General features: G+C 58.6%; 1 protein-coding gene across 2 annotated transcripts in view; it reads left to right on the top strand.

Annotated features, from left to right (window-relative positions):
* Positions 1-16,489, top strand: part of ITPK1 (inositol-tetrakisphosphate 1-kinase) — a 132,367-nt gene that overhangs the window by 97,512 nt on the left and 18,366 nt on the right. For both annotated transcript variants that reach the window (XM_081103838.1, XM_081103837.1), the window contains exon 4: positions 902-1,019. In XM_081103838.1, coding sequence (XP_080959964.1) covers positions 902-1,019 — 118 coding nt within the window. The remainder of the gene's footprint in view (positions 1-901; positions 1,020-16,489) is intronic.

Below are 16,489 nucleotides of genomic sequence, written 5' to 3'. Positions count from 1 at the left end.
GCGTTGGCCTGTGGACTGAAAGGTCCCAGGTTTGATTCTGGTCAAGGGCATGTACCTTGGTTGCGGGCACATCCCCAATAGGGGGTGTGCAGGAGGCAGCTGATCGATGTTTCTCTCTCACTGATGTTTCTAACTCTATCCCTCTCCCTTCCTCTCTGTAAAAAGTCAATAAAATATATTTAAAAAAACAACACCAGTTCTGTTCCTTTTGCATTTCCATCGTCTGCCGTGAAGCTAGTGGGGATTAGGGCAGCGCTTGTTGGAGTGAGCACCTGAGGGCCAGCTGGTCTCCCGTGGCCAGTGTCTCTGCCAGGCCTTCCCACAGTCCCTCTAACGACTCTTGGCATCTCACTGCCGCCGGCTCTGCCTTAGCGTCCTCATCGGTGTGGGTGCTGGGCCACTGCGTGCAGCCACGTGTGCAGTTGCGCGGGAGCAGCCCTGGTTTCAGGGTTTCAGCACTGCTCTACCTTTCTTGGCTGTTTTCTCAATTTGGGTTCCATCTTGAGTTTAGGCTCTGTCAGGCCTCTCCTCCAGATCCCGTGGGAACTGCTCCCAGCTACCCCGTTTCTGCGCTTCCTCTTCTCAGTGAGGAGAGCGCTCTTTTCCCAGAATTCTCAGCAGGAGCTCTGAGCCTGCCTCTGATTGGACCAACTCGGGTCACATAACCTCCCATGAGCCAGTGACTCCAGGGGCAGAATGCCCTGATGGGTCTCACCAAAGCCCTGGGATCTTGGGGCCCAGTGGGTGGAGGCCCCAGAGGGGACTGAGGGCTGGTGGGGGAGTGAGAAGACGGGGGGGGGGGGGGGGCGGGGATGAGGCGGGCGTGTGGGTGAAGTCTTGCTTGTTATCCACTGTTCAGCACGGGCCTCTCCTCACCGGAAGGGGTGTGCTTTCCTTTCAGGAATACATCGACGCCCACCCTGAGACCATTGTCCTGGACCCCCTTCCTGCCATCAGGACGCTGCTCGACCGCTCCAAGTCCTACGAGCTCATCCGCAAGATTGAGGCCTACATGAAAGGTATGGCCGCAGGCGGCCCTGCACCGCGGCGGGGCCCACCTGTGGTCACTGCCGGGGCGGGAGGGGCCCTGGTCTGTGTGAGCACTCGGGGCGGAAGCAGTTGAGTTCCAGGGGCCGCACATTGTGGGGAGGCCCGTCCTGCCTCTGACCAGCAGAGTTGGGGACTAAAAGCCCAGAGTGCTCCTTGGAGAGCGGCTCCAACCACTTCAACATGCTTGGCTTTGTTGTCTTAAAGCCACGGAGTGGCCATGAAGTGTCCCCATACACAGCGGTTAGAGAGCAGGCGTGTGTGTGAGGAGCTCAGGGCGGGCGGGTGAGTCAGTTATGTAACTGGGTGAAGGGGACAAACAGAAATTAAAGGGCCTTTAATCAAACACACGGAGCTGTGTAATGTGGCGGCTAGACTTCGCGGGGCACGCCGTGTTCTCGAGGCAGGAGCCTCCCTCTTCGCCGCAGGATGTGGCCTCCTGTCCCTGGGGACCCCCACCCCCATCTCCCGGGCAGGGCAGCTCCGAGGAGTCGGACTCCTTTCCAAGGTGTTTGTTTATGCCTTTTGGAAAGAGTCTTGTTAGCAGCCAGCCCCTGGTTGTCTGCTTAACGCCGGCAAGAGCGCTTGTGTAATTGGGAGGAGATGTGCTTTGCCTGCGCTTCGGGCGTTGCAGGGATGCATCCCAGGCTGGAGAGGCAGCCCCTGCTCTGCCGTCCAGACCATGCGTGTGGCCTGCGCACACGGCCTGGAACCCTGACCTGGGTGACCTGCCCCAGGCGTTTTTTGTGCTGGTGGGACCAGTGAGCAGTTTGGCTCACAGGACCATGAGGGGAATGGAGAGCAGCATTTATTGGGTGTGCCAGGTGCCTGGTCCTGGGTTAGCCTTCTCCTTATACTCTCCTCGTGCGCTCACGAAGGAGGTCTCTGCCCTAATTTTACAGGCGATGCGAAGGCTCAGAGAGGTCAGCAGACATCCTGGTGTCACAGCCCGTAAATGGCATCATAGCCCGGTCTCTACCCAGGCTCCCTAGCTCCTAACCCCCGAGCTTGACTGCCATGCCCATGGCCAGAGGCCCTGCATCTAGCAAGCACCTGGCATAGGTGCAGCCACGACCCTGGCTAGGGGAGTTGGTGAGTTCTTGAATCCTTAAGGAAGTTGCCCTGTGAGAGAGTTGGATGCTGGACCTGGTCGTCCTGTAGGGGGTCTCGAGGCCTGACTCCCTGGGTGCCTGGGATTCATCAGGTGGGTAGATCGTGGACCTGACTTGCAGGGAGTGGGGGCAAGTGGGCACACCAGCGCCCTTTCCTCCTTGGGTCAGGAGTAGTCAGTCACGATGTCAACTTCCCTCCCCTCATGTTCCTTTCCTGGGTCCACCAGAGTCTCCGGGGGGGAGGAAGATCTAGAGTGATGCTTTGGGTGAATGTTGGTTCTGGAAAGAAAATCCGTCCCTTCCCAGGTGTGTGTGTTGGACATGGACTGTGTGTGGAGGGACAGGAGATTGTATGAACAGGTGAGAAGTCCCGGTGAGTGGGAGGAGAGGCAGGTTGGCAGCCATGGCTCGTGTCCTCGACAAGCCCATCAGAAGAGTGCTGGTTCTGGTTCTGGTGGAATTAGGAAGGCACCTCGAAGGAGGCTTTCTCAGAGCAAAAGAGGCATTCCCCGCTTTTGGAGGGGACAGATAGATTGTATCCGAATCCGGGCTTTAAAATATATAAGGACGCTCAAACCTATGTGTCCTTAGCTCAGGAACTGCCTGCTGGGGGCACCTTGCCTTCAGGCCTAGCAAGAACTGGTGGAGGAACCCTAAATCAATATATATAAAATTGATTTCAGAGAGGAAGGAGAGCGGGAGAGAGATAGAAACATCAATGATGAGAGAGAATCATTGATCGGCTGTCTCCTGCATGCCCCACACTGGGGATGGAGTCCGCAACCCGGGCATGCGCCCTGACAGAATCAAACCATGACCTCCTGGCTCATAGGTCGACGCTCAACCACTGAGCCACACCGGCCCGAATCTGCACTTTGCTGCTGTGCGGTCTTGGCCAGGCCCCTGCTGGCTTTCTGTAAGATGTAGGTAACAAGTGGTTTATCCATGGGCTCCTGGGTTGGGGTAACTGGGATGATGTCTGACAGCAGGTAGCATGGGTGCCAGCCCATTGGGGTCACGGGAATGCAGTTGCTGTTGCTGCTCCCTTATGATGGAAGGGGGTAAAGCATCTGGATTGGATCTTGAAGACATCGGGGCTGAGGGTCAAAGGTGAGCCTTGGCTTAGAGTATGAGCATGTCCAGACGGGAGCAGGGACCAGTGGGGGTTGAGGGGTGGGGGCTGGACCACAGGGTGCACATGATGCAGGGCCGCCCTGGTGGGCAGGTGCAGAGGGAGTGACAGCCTGGGCCTCCCAGGCAGGGCAGGGGTGTGAAGTGAGCAAAGTGGGGAGAGAGCTGAAGTGTGCGGTGCTGGTGAGGGACTTGCAGACCACCGGGTCAGAGTGGAGGCTAGGAGTACCTCATGCAGTGGCGGGCGGGGCGGGGGGGGGGGGGACTTCATTTGTGGACAGTCATTGAAGGCATGTGAGCTGGTGAGTGAGAAGACATTCTTTTCTTTTAATTAAAAAAATTATTCTCACCTGAGGATATGTGTATTGATTTTTTCTTTAAAAGAGAGAGGTGGAGAGAGAGAGAGAGAGAGAGAGAGAGAGAGAGAGAGAGAGAGAGAAACATCAATGTGAGAGAGAAACATTGATCAGTTTCCTCCTGTACACGTCCCAACTGGGGATGGAACCCACCACCTTATGGTGTACAGGACAATGTTCCAACCAACTGTGCCACACCAGCCATGGCCTGGAGACAGGTTCTAATGGCCATTACCTGTGTCCTGTTGTGAGGGGGACACTCACCCAGCCAGAGGCCCAGGGGGCCTGGTGACCGGCTCCCAGTGGGGGAATCAGACCCCACTCTGCTAGGTCCAGGAAACCTCAAACCTGGGCGTCCTTAGCTCAGGAGCTGCCTGCTGGGGGCACCCTGCCTCCAGGCCTAGCAAGAACTGGTGGAGGAACCCTAAATACGGCCTTGGTCTGAGGCCAGCAGGAACTGTGTGGGTGGGGGGGGGGGGGCGGGGGCGGGGGGCGTGACCGCTGCACCCTCCGTTTTCCTTATCGTGCATGCCAAGCCCGGCTAGTGTTATTCCAGGGCAGTGAGGCCGAGACTTCCTATAGAGCCTTTTCCTGCCCCCGTCCCCCCCACCCCTCCTGGAGCTGTTCATGGGGAAGGCTGCTGGCTCCCCCTCCCCCCCAGAGGCCAGCCCCTCGGCAGATGAGAACCTTCTCTGGGAAGCGCACCCTGGTGCCGCTCTTGCTCCTCCCCCACCACTGCGATTCCAGGAGGGACACAGCCCTCAGGCGGGCTGTAAACAGCTATAATTACCCTTTTAAATCCCTCAGACAGTTCTAGCAGTCCCAGGGACACTGCTTTTGTGTTGGGAGCAGGGGCTTCAGCCTCTGGGGAAGCTGCTCTCCTGTCCTCAGGAGCTTGGGCGGCTGCAGAGAAGCCTGGCAGGCGAGGGGCTCTGCAGTGGGGTGGGCGGTGGGCACAGGGGTCCACGCCCAGCAGCCCGCTCCCTCCGTGCAGAGCATGGGCTGTGGGGCAGGTGAGGCCCTCTGCCCGGAGCTCCAGCCGCACCTGTCAGGATCTGCACAGCCTCGGGTGGTCAGTGCCGTCTCCTTTTATGTTCCCTGAGCTCTTCTCATTCTGAGTCTGGAGGGGAAGCAGGGTCCTTTTTCCAAGTCAGACCTGACAGTCTCAGACTACCCCCGCCCTCCCCCCTTTGGTCTCATGTACGAGCCCAGAGGAAGGTCGCCCGGTGGTCCTGTGTGGGACAGCTGGGACTGAGGCTTCTAGCGCATGGCGGTGTGGCCCTCCTGGCCCAAGGTGGTGCCTAAACTCAGCCATCACAGGATTTAGACGTGGGGGTGGAGAAGAGGGGGGCTAGGAACAGGGAAGCAAAGGGAAGCAGCCCTGGCCACCTTTAGGAAAGGTCTGGAAGTTACGACACCATGCTCAGTTCACACACCGCTGGCCAGAACGCAAGTCACACGCCGAGCAGCTAGACCAGGGGTGGGCAAACTTTTTGACTCGAGGGCCACAATGGGTTCTTAAACTGGACCGGAGGGCCGGAACAAAAGCATGGATGGAGTGTTTGTGTGAACTAATATAAATTCAAAGTAAACATCATTACATAAAAGGGTACGGTCTTTTTTTTTTTTAGTTTTATTCATTTCAAGCGGGCCGGATCAGCTGCAGGCGAAGGGTCGCTATCCTGGTCTCCTTTTTCCGAGCCTCCCACACGTGTGCTCTGGGGTGACAGATGGCCCTTGGATGCGGGCCTCTCTGGGGAGGGCTGTGCACACCGCAGCCCGAGCGACGCTGCCTGTGGTTTTATGGGAATTTAATCAGGGCGGGATTGAAATGGAGTGATCCAGACACCAAGTGAGAGAAAACAACATTCCTCACAGCCCAGGAGAAATAATTCCCACGCAGCATCTGCCATGGGGGTGTGTGGAGTTGAGGCCCTTTCACTCGGAGGTGGGGGCTGGCTGTCCTGCCCACCCGTGGCGAGCTGCAGGGTGGGGAGGGGGCTTGGAGTCGAGGCCTGAGCGCAGGTCCCCCATGTCCTCTGCGTGTGTGGCCTGTGCAGGTCGCCTTTCCTCTGAGCCTGTGTGGTCAGCGCACAGGCAGGCACGGTGAGAATCACCTTACATGTGTCAGCTAACTTAATTCTCACGATGACCTGTGAGAAAGGCACCTCTGTCACCCCATAGTGGTGAGGACACTGGAGTGCATTGAGCTTATGTTGGTTGAGGCCACAGAGCTACTTGGGGGCAGAGCTGGGATTCGAACCCACACCTCTGGCTGTGCTCTTAGCCAGAGTTCCTGAATGGGACTCCCAGTCCTCGCGTGTACTGCTTCCTCCATGAGCCTGGTGGGGGAGAGGAGGGGAGTGACCAAGGCCATGGACATAGTAGATACAGTTGGGGGCTCTTCTGCCTGAGGGCCAGTGGTTCCCCAGAGCCTGGGGGCCTTCCACACTGGCAGCTGGCACGGCTCCTGGGCGCCCTCTGGTGTCCAGGCAATGGCACTGACGAGAGAAGGTCCTTGGTGGCCACCAGCAGCTCTGCCCTGTGTGTTACGGAGGGAACAGAATCCTGCCTGGTTCTTGAGAGCAGCAGCACATATGGAGTGGGAAAGAGCAGGGCTTTGTTGCTTACAGGCCTGGCTCACATCGCAGCCCCCTCGTGTGCTGGGCAGTGGCTGCCGTCTGAGCTGTTTGCTCGTCTGCAAGGTTGTCGGCACCACTGTGGGGAGGTGTGCGGAAGGTCCGGTTCCAGTCCCTGCAGCAGCGTGGCTCAGAGTTAGATGCTGTCAGCTCCCTCTCCTTGGTCCTTTGGGAGCCTGGTTTGGGTGGGAAATGTGGCAGAAGCTGTGGTGGGTAGTGGGGGGCTGGAGCTGAGGAGGACCAAGAGGAGGGGGGTATGCGCCCACGGACTGCGTTCCTGAGTCAGGGCTGGCTTCTAGCCCTGGTTTTGTGCAGGAGGCTGGAGTTTTGGATCAGCCCACTAGGAAAATTCTTCACACCTCAAGTGAGTTTCTGAGAATTGGCCCCTGTGATGCCTGGCAAAGCTGAGAAGAGGCTGCCCCCCATCAAGGGGTCTGATGTGAGGGAGGGCAGGGCACCAGGCCAGGCCAAGCTTCTGGAGCAGGCGGTCATGGAAGTGGCATGGGTCCCCTAAGCTGATGGGGAGGTGGGGCCTTTGGGTAGGCACTTGGCTACTGGTTCCTCTCCCAGAGAGAAACTGTGCTCGTCTTCACTCCAGCCGCCACCAGCCACCCAGGCAGAGACCCCCATTCAGGTGAAGGTGGAGGCCTGCAGAGGAGGGTCGTGCTGTGGGCCCCACAGTAAACCGCCCCCACACCAGGGCAGGTTGAGCACCGGCTGTGGGCCCAGCCCAGGGAGGCACCTCCTCCACATCAGGAGGCTTATGGGTCTGAATCCAGCCCTGCCCTGGGAAAAACTGCTGACTACATTGTGACACGCCATCGACAATGAAACATCTCAACCTCAGTGATGGGCAGTGAAAAAAAAATGTGTCTCAGAATCAGTGGAACAGAGGCCAGCCCACCCAGCGCACACGGGAGTCCGGTCCGCAGGCCCCCGAGGGCGCTCACCTCCAGCGCGCACAGGCACAGATCCGCCCTGGAGTCCGTCAGCGGGCCGGGCCCTGTTCCCTGGAACTCCAACCTCTTCAGCCTCAGCCCCGCTTCCCAGATACATTCTAACGGTGTGGAATCCAGCTTTCTAGACCCTTCTCCTGCACAATAAATACATTTGTGCTTTTAAAAAAATAGGAACAGTGTCATGTTACATATGTTCTCATAAAACTTGTTTTCTTCTCACTTAATAGATATCTTGGCTTCTTCCCACGTCAGCCCGTAAAGATGATGGAGGTCAGGTCTGCCCCGTCGTCCTTGCCGGCAGCATAGTTCAGCATGTGGGTGAACGCGTCGTAACTCACTCGGCTATATCGGGCTTGTTGGGTCATTCCAGCTTGATTTGGGTTTTTAAGAAAATAAACTGCAATAAACACAGATCTTTGCCTACTTCTAGAATTAATCCCTAGAAGTGGAATTTTTCCATCAGAGATGACCATAAACATTTCCCAGGTTGGCACATCTTGCCTGATGGCTCTGCAGAAAGTTTAAACAGACTTTACTCCTAATTGCGCCTGCCTGCCAGCGAGCGATGCCCATCTCACCTCGCATTGCTTTTTCTTTTGGCAACAGTGAGCATCTCCTCACGTTTATTATTAGCCGTTTTCTCTGCGGGAGTCTTTTCATCTCGTTTTCCCATTTTTCTATTGGGTTTGTGGTGTTTTTCTTATTGATTGGTTAGAGCCCCTTTTGGATTAAAGACATTGTCTCATGGTTTCAGAATATGGACCGTTGCGTTGATGGACGCTTCCTCTTTGCGCTACGGCCAGGTTCACGTTTTCTGCTCTGCTTTTAAAATATGTGCTGCCAGAGGGAGCACTTCAAATACTATTTTAAAAATGCCTTGAAAAAAAAGGCTGCTGCGTGTGGGAGTCGGAGCTGAGTGGGGCCAGCCAGTGTCTGCCTGGGCCCGGAAGGGGCCGTAAATCCCTGGGAGCAGCTGCCACGGAGTTAATCCGCGTTTCCAGCAGCCGTTACACAGGCTGGAGTGGGCTCAGGAGCCTCTGCCTCCACCTGGGCCGTGTCTGGCCTCTGCTGCAGCACTCTGTCCCCTCGAGAGGAAATCGGTCACTGGCCTGTCAGGCAGGAGGAAAACTGCTCAGCCCCTGACCAGGGCAATGTCTGACCGGGAAACGTCCGGCGGGTGATGACGGGGCGCGCACAGCAGGGGACAGAGTCTGGGGGCCGTTTTAGGGTTCTGCCCGTCACCTGAGCACACAGAAGAGTTTTTCCTCGCACACTCCTTAAGTTAAGTTGAATTTAATGGACATGAAGTCTCTCTACCTCTGTGGCCAGTGCCTGTGGCCCCTGCCCACCCCCTCCCCAGGGGACATCGCTTGCCACATCGGCCCTCACTCCCCTCACTGCAGCCATGCTAGCCTTCTCAGCAGCCCCCTCTTGGCCCTTGATCTTTGTCCTTGGTTTCCTCTTCTGGCTCAGGTGACCTCCTCCAGGTCGCCCTCCTTGCTGCATACTTCCTTCCCTGTGTGGGCCTCCGTGCCCTCCCCTCTGCTCCCATAGACCCCTGCTGCCCTGGGTCACAGCAGCAATCCCACTGTGTTTTATGTTCTCTCACTTCTCTCTTCCTGCCCAACCGAAGGCCTTAAGGACAGTGTGTCTTTGGGGACCTTGAATCTCCAGAGCAGGGCCTGGAACATAGTAGGTGTTCAATCAGTGTGCAAACAGAGGACGGGTGTTTTCAAGAATCAGATACAGAAGAAGCAGACGCACGAGGGGCTGACCTGTGGCAGGTGGGGTCCCTGGCCACCTGTGGCAACAAGCTGCTGAGGAGTGATGTTCGAAGTGGGTCTGAAACTGGGGCTGGCAGGAGAAAGGGGGGCTGCCATTCCAGAGAGCGAGCAGGGTGGTCGGGAGAAACGGGCTGTCTGTGCTGCTGGAGGGGTCACCCGCCGAGTCCCAGCGGCCCTCCGATGCAGTTTGGACGAAGCCTGTGGTTGGAGGCAAGAGGCTGCTGCAGAGCTGGGGGAGAGATGCTAAGGGCCTGGTGGGGGTGAGCGGGTGGCAGTGGGCAGGAGTAGAGGGGACAGCCCAGAGATACTGGAGGGGTGGCATTGTCAGGCATTGGTGACAGGCATTGTGTTTAGGGTGGGCAAAGGGTGAGGAGAGGAGAAGGAAACTCAGAACAAGCCACAGCCGTGGTGCGCGTAAGCCAGATGGCACAGCCGGGCAGTGCTGTGGGCTCGGGTGAGCGGATGCCTCCATGGGTACCGAGGGAGGCCAGGGCGGGGCTTGGAGTCTACCAGCGTTAATAAGCCTGCAGCCCGGGCCAGACTCCCGGCTTCAGCAGCAAGGATTCCGTTTCAGCAGTGGAGGTGTGAGGGGAGGAAGTGCCTGGGGCAGGTTCAAGAGGCCAAGGCCAGGCAAGTAAGAGAGCACGTTACCAGCAGGAACGGAACGGTACCCTCTGGGAGAGCCCTGCTGGTGCTGGGCTCAGGGCTGGGGCCAGGCCCTCTCACCATCCCGCGGCCACATTGGGTGTCTAGAGCCCCTACCCCCCCCCCCCGGCCCCTCCTCTCCCTACTCCTCCCCTTGGCTTTTGGAGGAGACTGCTGTGGAGTTCTCACCCTGCGCCTCAGAGCTCAGACCTGGGCCACTCACACTGTCAGGCTGGCTTGTCCTTGTCATTTTTGCTCACCCCTCACTGCCAGCTCCGGTTCTTTGGCCCTGCTGGCGACCAGCAGCCCAGGTCCAACTTCATATTCTAAGCACAGGGAGTGAGGGAGCCCTCTTGGCGCCTGCACGGTTACTGCTGGTCTGCTTTGAGTGTGGGTTCTGCCCCGGCAGATGGATGGACGAGCAGCTCGCTCTCCCTCCAAAGCTTGATGTAAAGAGCATTGTCTCTGGGCAGGAAAAGTACTCTGCTCTGTCTCCATGCAGAGCAGCTAGGCTCCGTATGGGATCCGGGACTTTTAAAACTAGTGGACCCTCAAGTAATGACACCAGTGACGATGGCGATGGAGGGTACCTGCTCCATGCCGATTCCTGTTGTGTTTGGTGTATTAATTCATTGGATCCTTACTGGCAGGACTGCTCTTCTCCCCATTTTACAGACCAGGAAACTAAGGCACCGAGAGGTGAAGGCACTTTCTCAAGGTCACCAAGACCCCGGCAGCCCAAAGGGTCTGGCCACCAGTGCCGGGGACACAGCCAGCTCGATGGCCTTGTGTCCTGGGCTCTGAGTCAGGAACGGAACCTTCCCTAACCCCTTCCAGGCCCAGAGTCTCCAGGGGACTAGGAGGGCATGGGGAAGGGCATGGCTGTGGCGCAGGCTGCCTGCCCAGGACGCCCACTCTGCCACATACTGCTTTTGACCTTGAAGAAGAACTTAACTTCCTAGGCCTCAGATTCCTGCATGGATGAGCAGCCCCAGCCCCACCTGTAAATCCAGCTTACCCCAAGCTGCCTGTCAGGGCCCAGTTCCCCGTGGACCACCTTGCTGGTCTCGGTCTGAGCGCCTCAGTGCTGAGACTCCAGGTAGGACCTTCTCTCCTTACCCCACAGGGGGCACCTGACACGAGACAATCCCAGCTCCCGAGAGCACCGGCCCCATTGTAGGTTCCACATCCTGGGTATTGACTGGACCTCAGTGAATAGGGGAGCAGACCCAGCTCTGATAGCAGCACAGCCTTGCTTAGTGCTCGTTAGTGAACCGCACACACGTGGTGCAGGGCCGCACCACGACCCGAGGGGGAGGATGGGCCTGTTGTCCCCATATTAGAGAGATGGGCCTTGCTTGGGGCACAGAGAGGCAGGCAGTCCAGGGTGAGGCACTGACCTGGGCTCAGAATCCAGGCACTTAGTCCACAGCGGCGCATGCCCATAGCTGCAAAGGGCGAGGAGCGGGGAGAAAGAGGAGGGGGGGCTGGGATCTGTTTCTCCTGGGCCTGACCCAAAGGCCTGGCCAATTTCCAAGTGGTTTGCATGAGTCAGGCTCCCCAGGCCATGCTGGCTGCAAGGGCTGGAACTTTTCATGTGTTTCTCATCTGGGGCTTTAAATGGGCATAAAGATACAGACGACCTGTCATCCAATTGTTTTCACCCTTTTAAAGCCCGAAGCTTCCCCCTCCCCCCCAGTTCAGCACCTGGCCTGCAGGGCCCTTGTGCTACGGGGAGGCGAGTCACCTACTGTAAAGGGAACGCAGAATGTGGAAGTGGGTACTTGGGGACATGTGGGGGCGGAGCAAGGGACCATTTCTACGTGTACCTGGGGGAATCAATACTAAGAGCAGATATTCTGATGTATCTGGAGGAAGTGGGCAGGGGAGGGGTGGAGTCCTGGGCAGTGAGGGTGTCCCAGGAGAGGTCACCCCCCAGGGGAGCGACCAGATGAGGGTGGGGTATGACTTGGGCCTCGCGTGTGGTTGCTGTGATGGGGTGCTGGGCTCTTCCTGGCCAGGCCCGTGGGTGGGACATGACACTGGACAGTGGGAGCAGGTCATTGTGGTAAGGACAGGGGATGCCCTCCGCAGTCGCAGGCCCAACTGCGTTTCCTCTCCTCCATGGGCCTGTCATCCAGGTCTTTCCTGGCTGCCTCTCCTGGCCCCGGCCTGTGGCTGCTCTCCCAGCTGTACTTGATTATTCTGAATTACTGGGTGGCTGCCATCATTGTGAGCCAAAAAGCCATTGGGGTTGTTTTCAAAGCTTCTGTCAGGCTGGAACTTGGTCACCCGGAATACACGAGATGTCTTTTCCTGTTTAGAATTCAAGAGCATGTGGCTCGTGCCCCTAACAGTGTAACAGCAGCGGGAAGGTGACTTTGAACAATCGGGCACTGAGTCATGAATGCTGGAGCCTGCAGGTTGATGGGCCAGGCTCTCCCACTTTGTCCATTCAAGTCTGTGGCCACAGTTATCAGGGCTGTGCCAGGCCAACAGCGCCACACAGTGGCAGGTTGGGGAGTTGCAGGCCCCCTTTCTTTCTGTTGCCAGGACTTACAGCTCACTTTTATTTCTCTCTCATTTCACCCCACACATGCACGCTTGTCCGAGAGATGGTCCTTGCTGACGCCTGCCTCCTCTGAGCAGTGCTGGGCCAGGGGTAGGGCCCAGTCTTGACCCCAAGGAAGGTACTGTCTGGTTGCTGACTCAGAACCAAAATGTGGGAATTTAATAGGGTACACGAGCTGAGCCATCCAACAAGGCAGTGTGTGGCGTGTGAGAAAGACGGTGCTAGGACAAATGAGACTGCTGGTAGGAGAGGCCTGGTCAGGGGCCATGGTAGGAGCGGGCATTATTATAAGAGCTGTTCTCAGGAACTTCCGGGAGCTTTAGGATGCTGGGGTGAGTGGGTTGTTGCCATGAGGAGGGGAGCCCCGGAGGTGTGTGCAGGGGATGGAGGGAGGGATGGAGAGGAGAGCACTCCACTGGCCGGGGTGTGGCTGGGAGTGACCGTGGGCGCTGCATTCCGTGAGGAGCTGGACAGTGTGTTCATCTGACCGGGCTGCCACGGCAAAGCTCCACGGGCTGGTGGCTTAAACAACAGACGTTAAGGCCAGGGATAAAGTCGAGGCAAAGCTTGTTTCTCCTAAGGCCTCCTTGACTGGTAGGTGGCTGTCCCCTCCCTGCGTCTTCTCACGGTTGTTCCTCTGTGTGTGTCTGTGTCCTAATCTCCTCTCATAAGGACCCCAGTCAGATTGGATTGGGGTCCGCCCTGAAGCCTCATGTTAACCTAATCGCCACTTTAAAAGGCCCTGCCTCCAAATACAGTCACAATGTGAGGGGCTGGGGTTCGGGGCTTCAGCATGCGAATTTGGGGGGATAAGTGCAGCCCATAGCAGGAAGGTGAGCAGGGTCAGGTGGCAGAGGCCTGGAAAAGCTGTCACGCAGCCGCCAGCGGCAGTTCTGGAGCCTCACTGTAGAGGTGGGCGCTTTAAAAGGGGCCAGGATCCAGCAGCCATGTGTCACTTGGGTTTGGGGTGGGGGGGGAGGTGGGCACAACGCCAGGAATCTGGTGGTTTGTGGGGGGAAGATGGTGGAGGTGAGGGTGCCAAAAAGGGAATTGTTTGCTAAACTCCAGGAACATCTGGTGGCGGCTGGGAGAAGCCCCAGTCTGGCCGCAGGGCCTGTCCTGCCCCTGCCCCTGTCCCAGAGCTGCCCAGACCCGGGGGAGCTGTGTTTAGGAACTACTTCATAACCTAAAAGCGCATTTTCCAGATGTGGGAGGGGGCAACCCTATGAAGTAGCTACTGTTGTCCTCTTTCCAGCAAGGAAACGCAGGCAGCTGAAGTGCCTTGCCAGGCTCACGCAGCTGAGCGGAGGTGGAGGGGGATTCAAACCTCGGCAGCCCAAGTCCCCGCAGAGCCTCCGGGGCCCAGTCTGTGCGAGGGGGCCCATCATTCGTCACTGAGATGAGGGGCCTCCTGGGTGGCGGGCAGCGGGTGCTCAGAGGAGGCCCCCTGACCAGAGGAGGGGTCCCCGGGCCCTGAGCGACCAGCATATGCACAGGCTCAGGCCTGCGAGTCAGGGCACTTGTCTTCCCCCAGCTCTGAGATCGAGAGAGCACCTGGATCCTGCTGCCCCACCCCGTTCAGTGACAGGTGGACCTCCTCGCCCTCCTGCAGAGGCTGTTTCCTGCCATACGTGGGGCCTTGGGAACAGGGAATAGGCCAGGGAAGCGGGACCCAGCCCAGCTCTGAGAGGCAGCGTCTGGGTGCCCTGGGCTAGGACGTGGGAGCCCTGGTGTAGTTCATTCACTCCTTCGTTGGGGATTCGGCTGTGAACGTGGTCCCTGCTTCATGGGCCTACACTCTGCCTGGAAGGAGGGCGCCATGTGGGCGGCAGCTCTGGCTCAGGCAGAGGGTTTGAATGGATTGAAACTTCCCCCTCCAGCAAGGCCCTCTGGGATGTCGCCTCCTCCTGCAGAGCCCTCTGAATGCAGTTAGAAGTCTGCCCTCTGAGCCACACTCTCCCTAGTGCCAGGCTGGGGCTGCTGCCACCCACCATCCCAGCTCTCCTGGGGTTGGGAGTCCCTCCCGTCTGCTGGCTAAAAATCTGAGCCACATGCTCTGTACGGCCCTTGTCTCTGCTTCTCCCCTTGTTGGGGGCTGGGGGTGGCAAAGGGCCCCTTGCCGCTGCCTGGCTCGTGGTGGCACCTGGACCCAGAGCCTCCCCTCCCCTTACGAGGGAGTGTGAGCAGATGGCTGCGCCAGGCTCTTGCCCGCACCCCAGGGAGGGGCTGGCATCTTTACCTGGCATTTTGCAGACGCGGCATCACTTTCTTCTCATCCCTGATTCTCTCTGCAACTCCAGCAGGTGGACAGGACTGGCCTCTTAGGACCCCTGTTCCACTCGTCAGGAGCCCAAGACCTGCACAGCCACCTGGTGGCCTGGAAGCGGCTGGAATTAATTGCATGCTGGTCCTGACCCCAAGCGCAGGGCTTTGCTGACGGCGTCAGGCGTGTGCCTTGCCCCCCCTCCCCCCGGGGCAGCCCCTCGGTGTCTTCCTGCCTCGGCTCACTCTGCTGGGGGCCCACTGGCAGAGTGACCTTCTGTGCCAGATGGGGTCATTCACCATGTCGCCTGCCGTCCTCCCTCACACGGCTATGGCCCCGATTTCTGCAGGTGGGACCCAGGCGGGGGTCGTGTGGTCAAGGCCCTTCATTGCTGGTGTGCCGGCAAAGCACTCGGACTTTCTGGGAAGCGACATGACACTGTGTGGCAAGAACCATAGAAATGTCGACTCCCATGGACTCCAAAACCCACCTCGGGGAGCCGGGTCTGTGGAAATGACTTATCCCCAGCACAAGGCCTTGTGCCTAAGATGTGCATTGGAGTCCTGTCTGTGGGGGAAGAAAATTGGCACAAATGTGAACTAGAGGAAATGTCGCCGGTCGGGTGACAGGACATGCCGGTCGGGTGACAGGACATGCAAAGTCATGGGAAAGTACTGAGGGCACGTCCAGTAAGAGCAATAAAAAGGGAAAGTTCAGTCGCAGTCCTGGCAGAGCAGACAAACGCGATGCTCGTGCCGGAACGTTCTTTGGCGAAGTGAAAGGCAGGCGGAGGGGATGGAGGTGACTGCCCTGTCATTTTCCAATGGAAAGCCCTGGGCGAGGCAGGCCGGGGGGCGGGGAGGGGGGGCGCGTGAGGGCGTGAGGGCGTTCGGCAGGCCAGGTCTGGCATGTGGGTCGGGTACCCCGCTGAGGCCCCCTTCACAGCCACAGGCAGAGCCTGCCCTGCCGGCACCATGTTGGGCACCGGGAGAAGGCCAGTGAGGGGGAGGTCGGCAGCGACACACCCCAGGACGCTGAACACAGACCGGTGGCCACGACCTAGGATCCCCTGTGGGTGGCCCCAGCTGGCCGTGCCCAGCGTGGTACCAGAAACAGTGCCTGCCTTCTGGGTGCCTGTTAGGTACCAGGGAGGCCTGGCTCCTGGTTAGAGACGGGAGAGCAAGGCCCCGTGAGTTCAGTCATTTCGGAAACTCACAGCTAGTGAGTAGCGAGCCCAGGTTCAGAGGCGGGCTTCAGAGCGACACTTCCCAGCGCCATCTGCCCTTCCCACCCCACTGTCCTCGGGATCCACCGGTTGGTGCTCAGCCTGTAGCTTCTTGCTAGTCCCGCAGCAGCCGGGTGAGTGCGGCCACTGGCAGCGTGTACAGGGCAGTGGTGTGTGACTCGGGACACCTGGTTCCCTCGCTGGGCCTGCCAGCAGCTTGTGTGTGACCTTGACCTGTCCTCTGCCCCTCTGGGCTGGTGCACGCGGTTGGAACTTGCCCATCTCCAGGGCCTCCAGCTTCGCCTCTGGCGTGTTTCAGTTTCCCAGGGGCTGAAGTTTCAGCTCTTGACAGAACGCAGCCCACCTTCTCACCAAAAAAAGCCTCTTTCCCGCTCCCATCCAGAAATAAAGGCGGCAGAGAAACAAGCACAGCGGCCTTTTTCGGGAAACCAGAAATAGCTCCGGGCTCCGGGCTCCCAGCGCGCCGGCTCTTCTGCTGGTGTTTGGGGCCAGGAGCTGCTGGCGTCTGTTGAGTTTCCCAGGGTTGAGCTGGAAAAGTCTCCGCCACCACAGTTCCTCACGTGGGCCGGGCCGGCGTGTCTCCTGCCCCCAACATGCTGGCTTCACTCGTTCCTTCACCAGCCCTCCCCCCCAGCCCGGTGCCCTCCCCCCAGCCCGGTGCCCTCCACTCAGCCCAGTGCCCTCCCCCCAGCCCGGTACCCTCCCCCCAGCCCGGTGCCCTCCACTCAGCCCGGT

The sequence above is a fragment of the Myotis nattereri genome (assembly GCF_964212035.1).
Source record: "Myotis nattereri genome assembly, chromosome: 1".
Classification (NCBI taxonomy): Eukaryota; Metazoa; Chordata; class Mammalia; order Chiroptera; family Vespertilionidae; genus Myotis; species Myotis nattereri.
The sequence above is the reverse complement of the archived record's forward strand: the minus strand, read 5'-3'. Positions and strand labels throughout refer to the sequence as shown.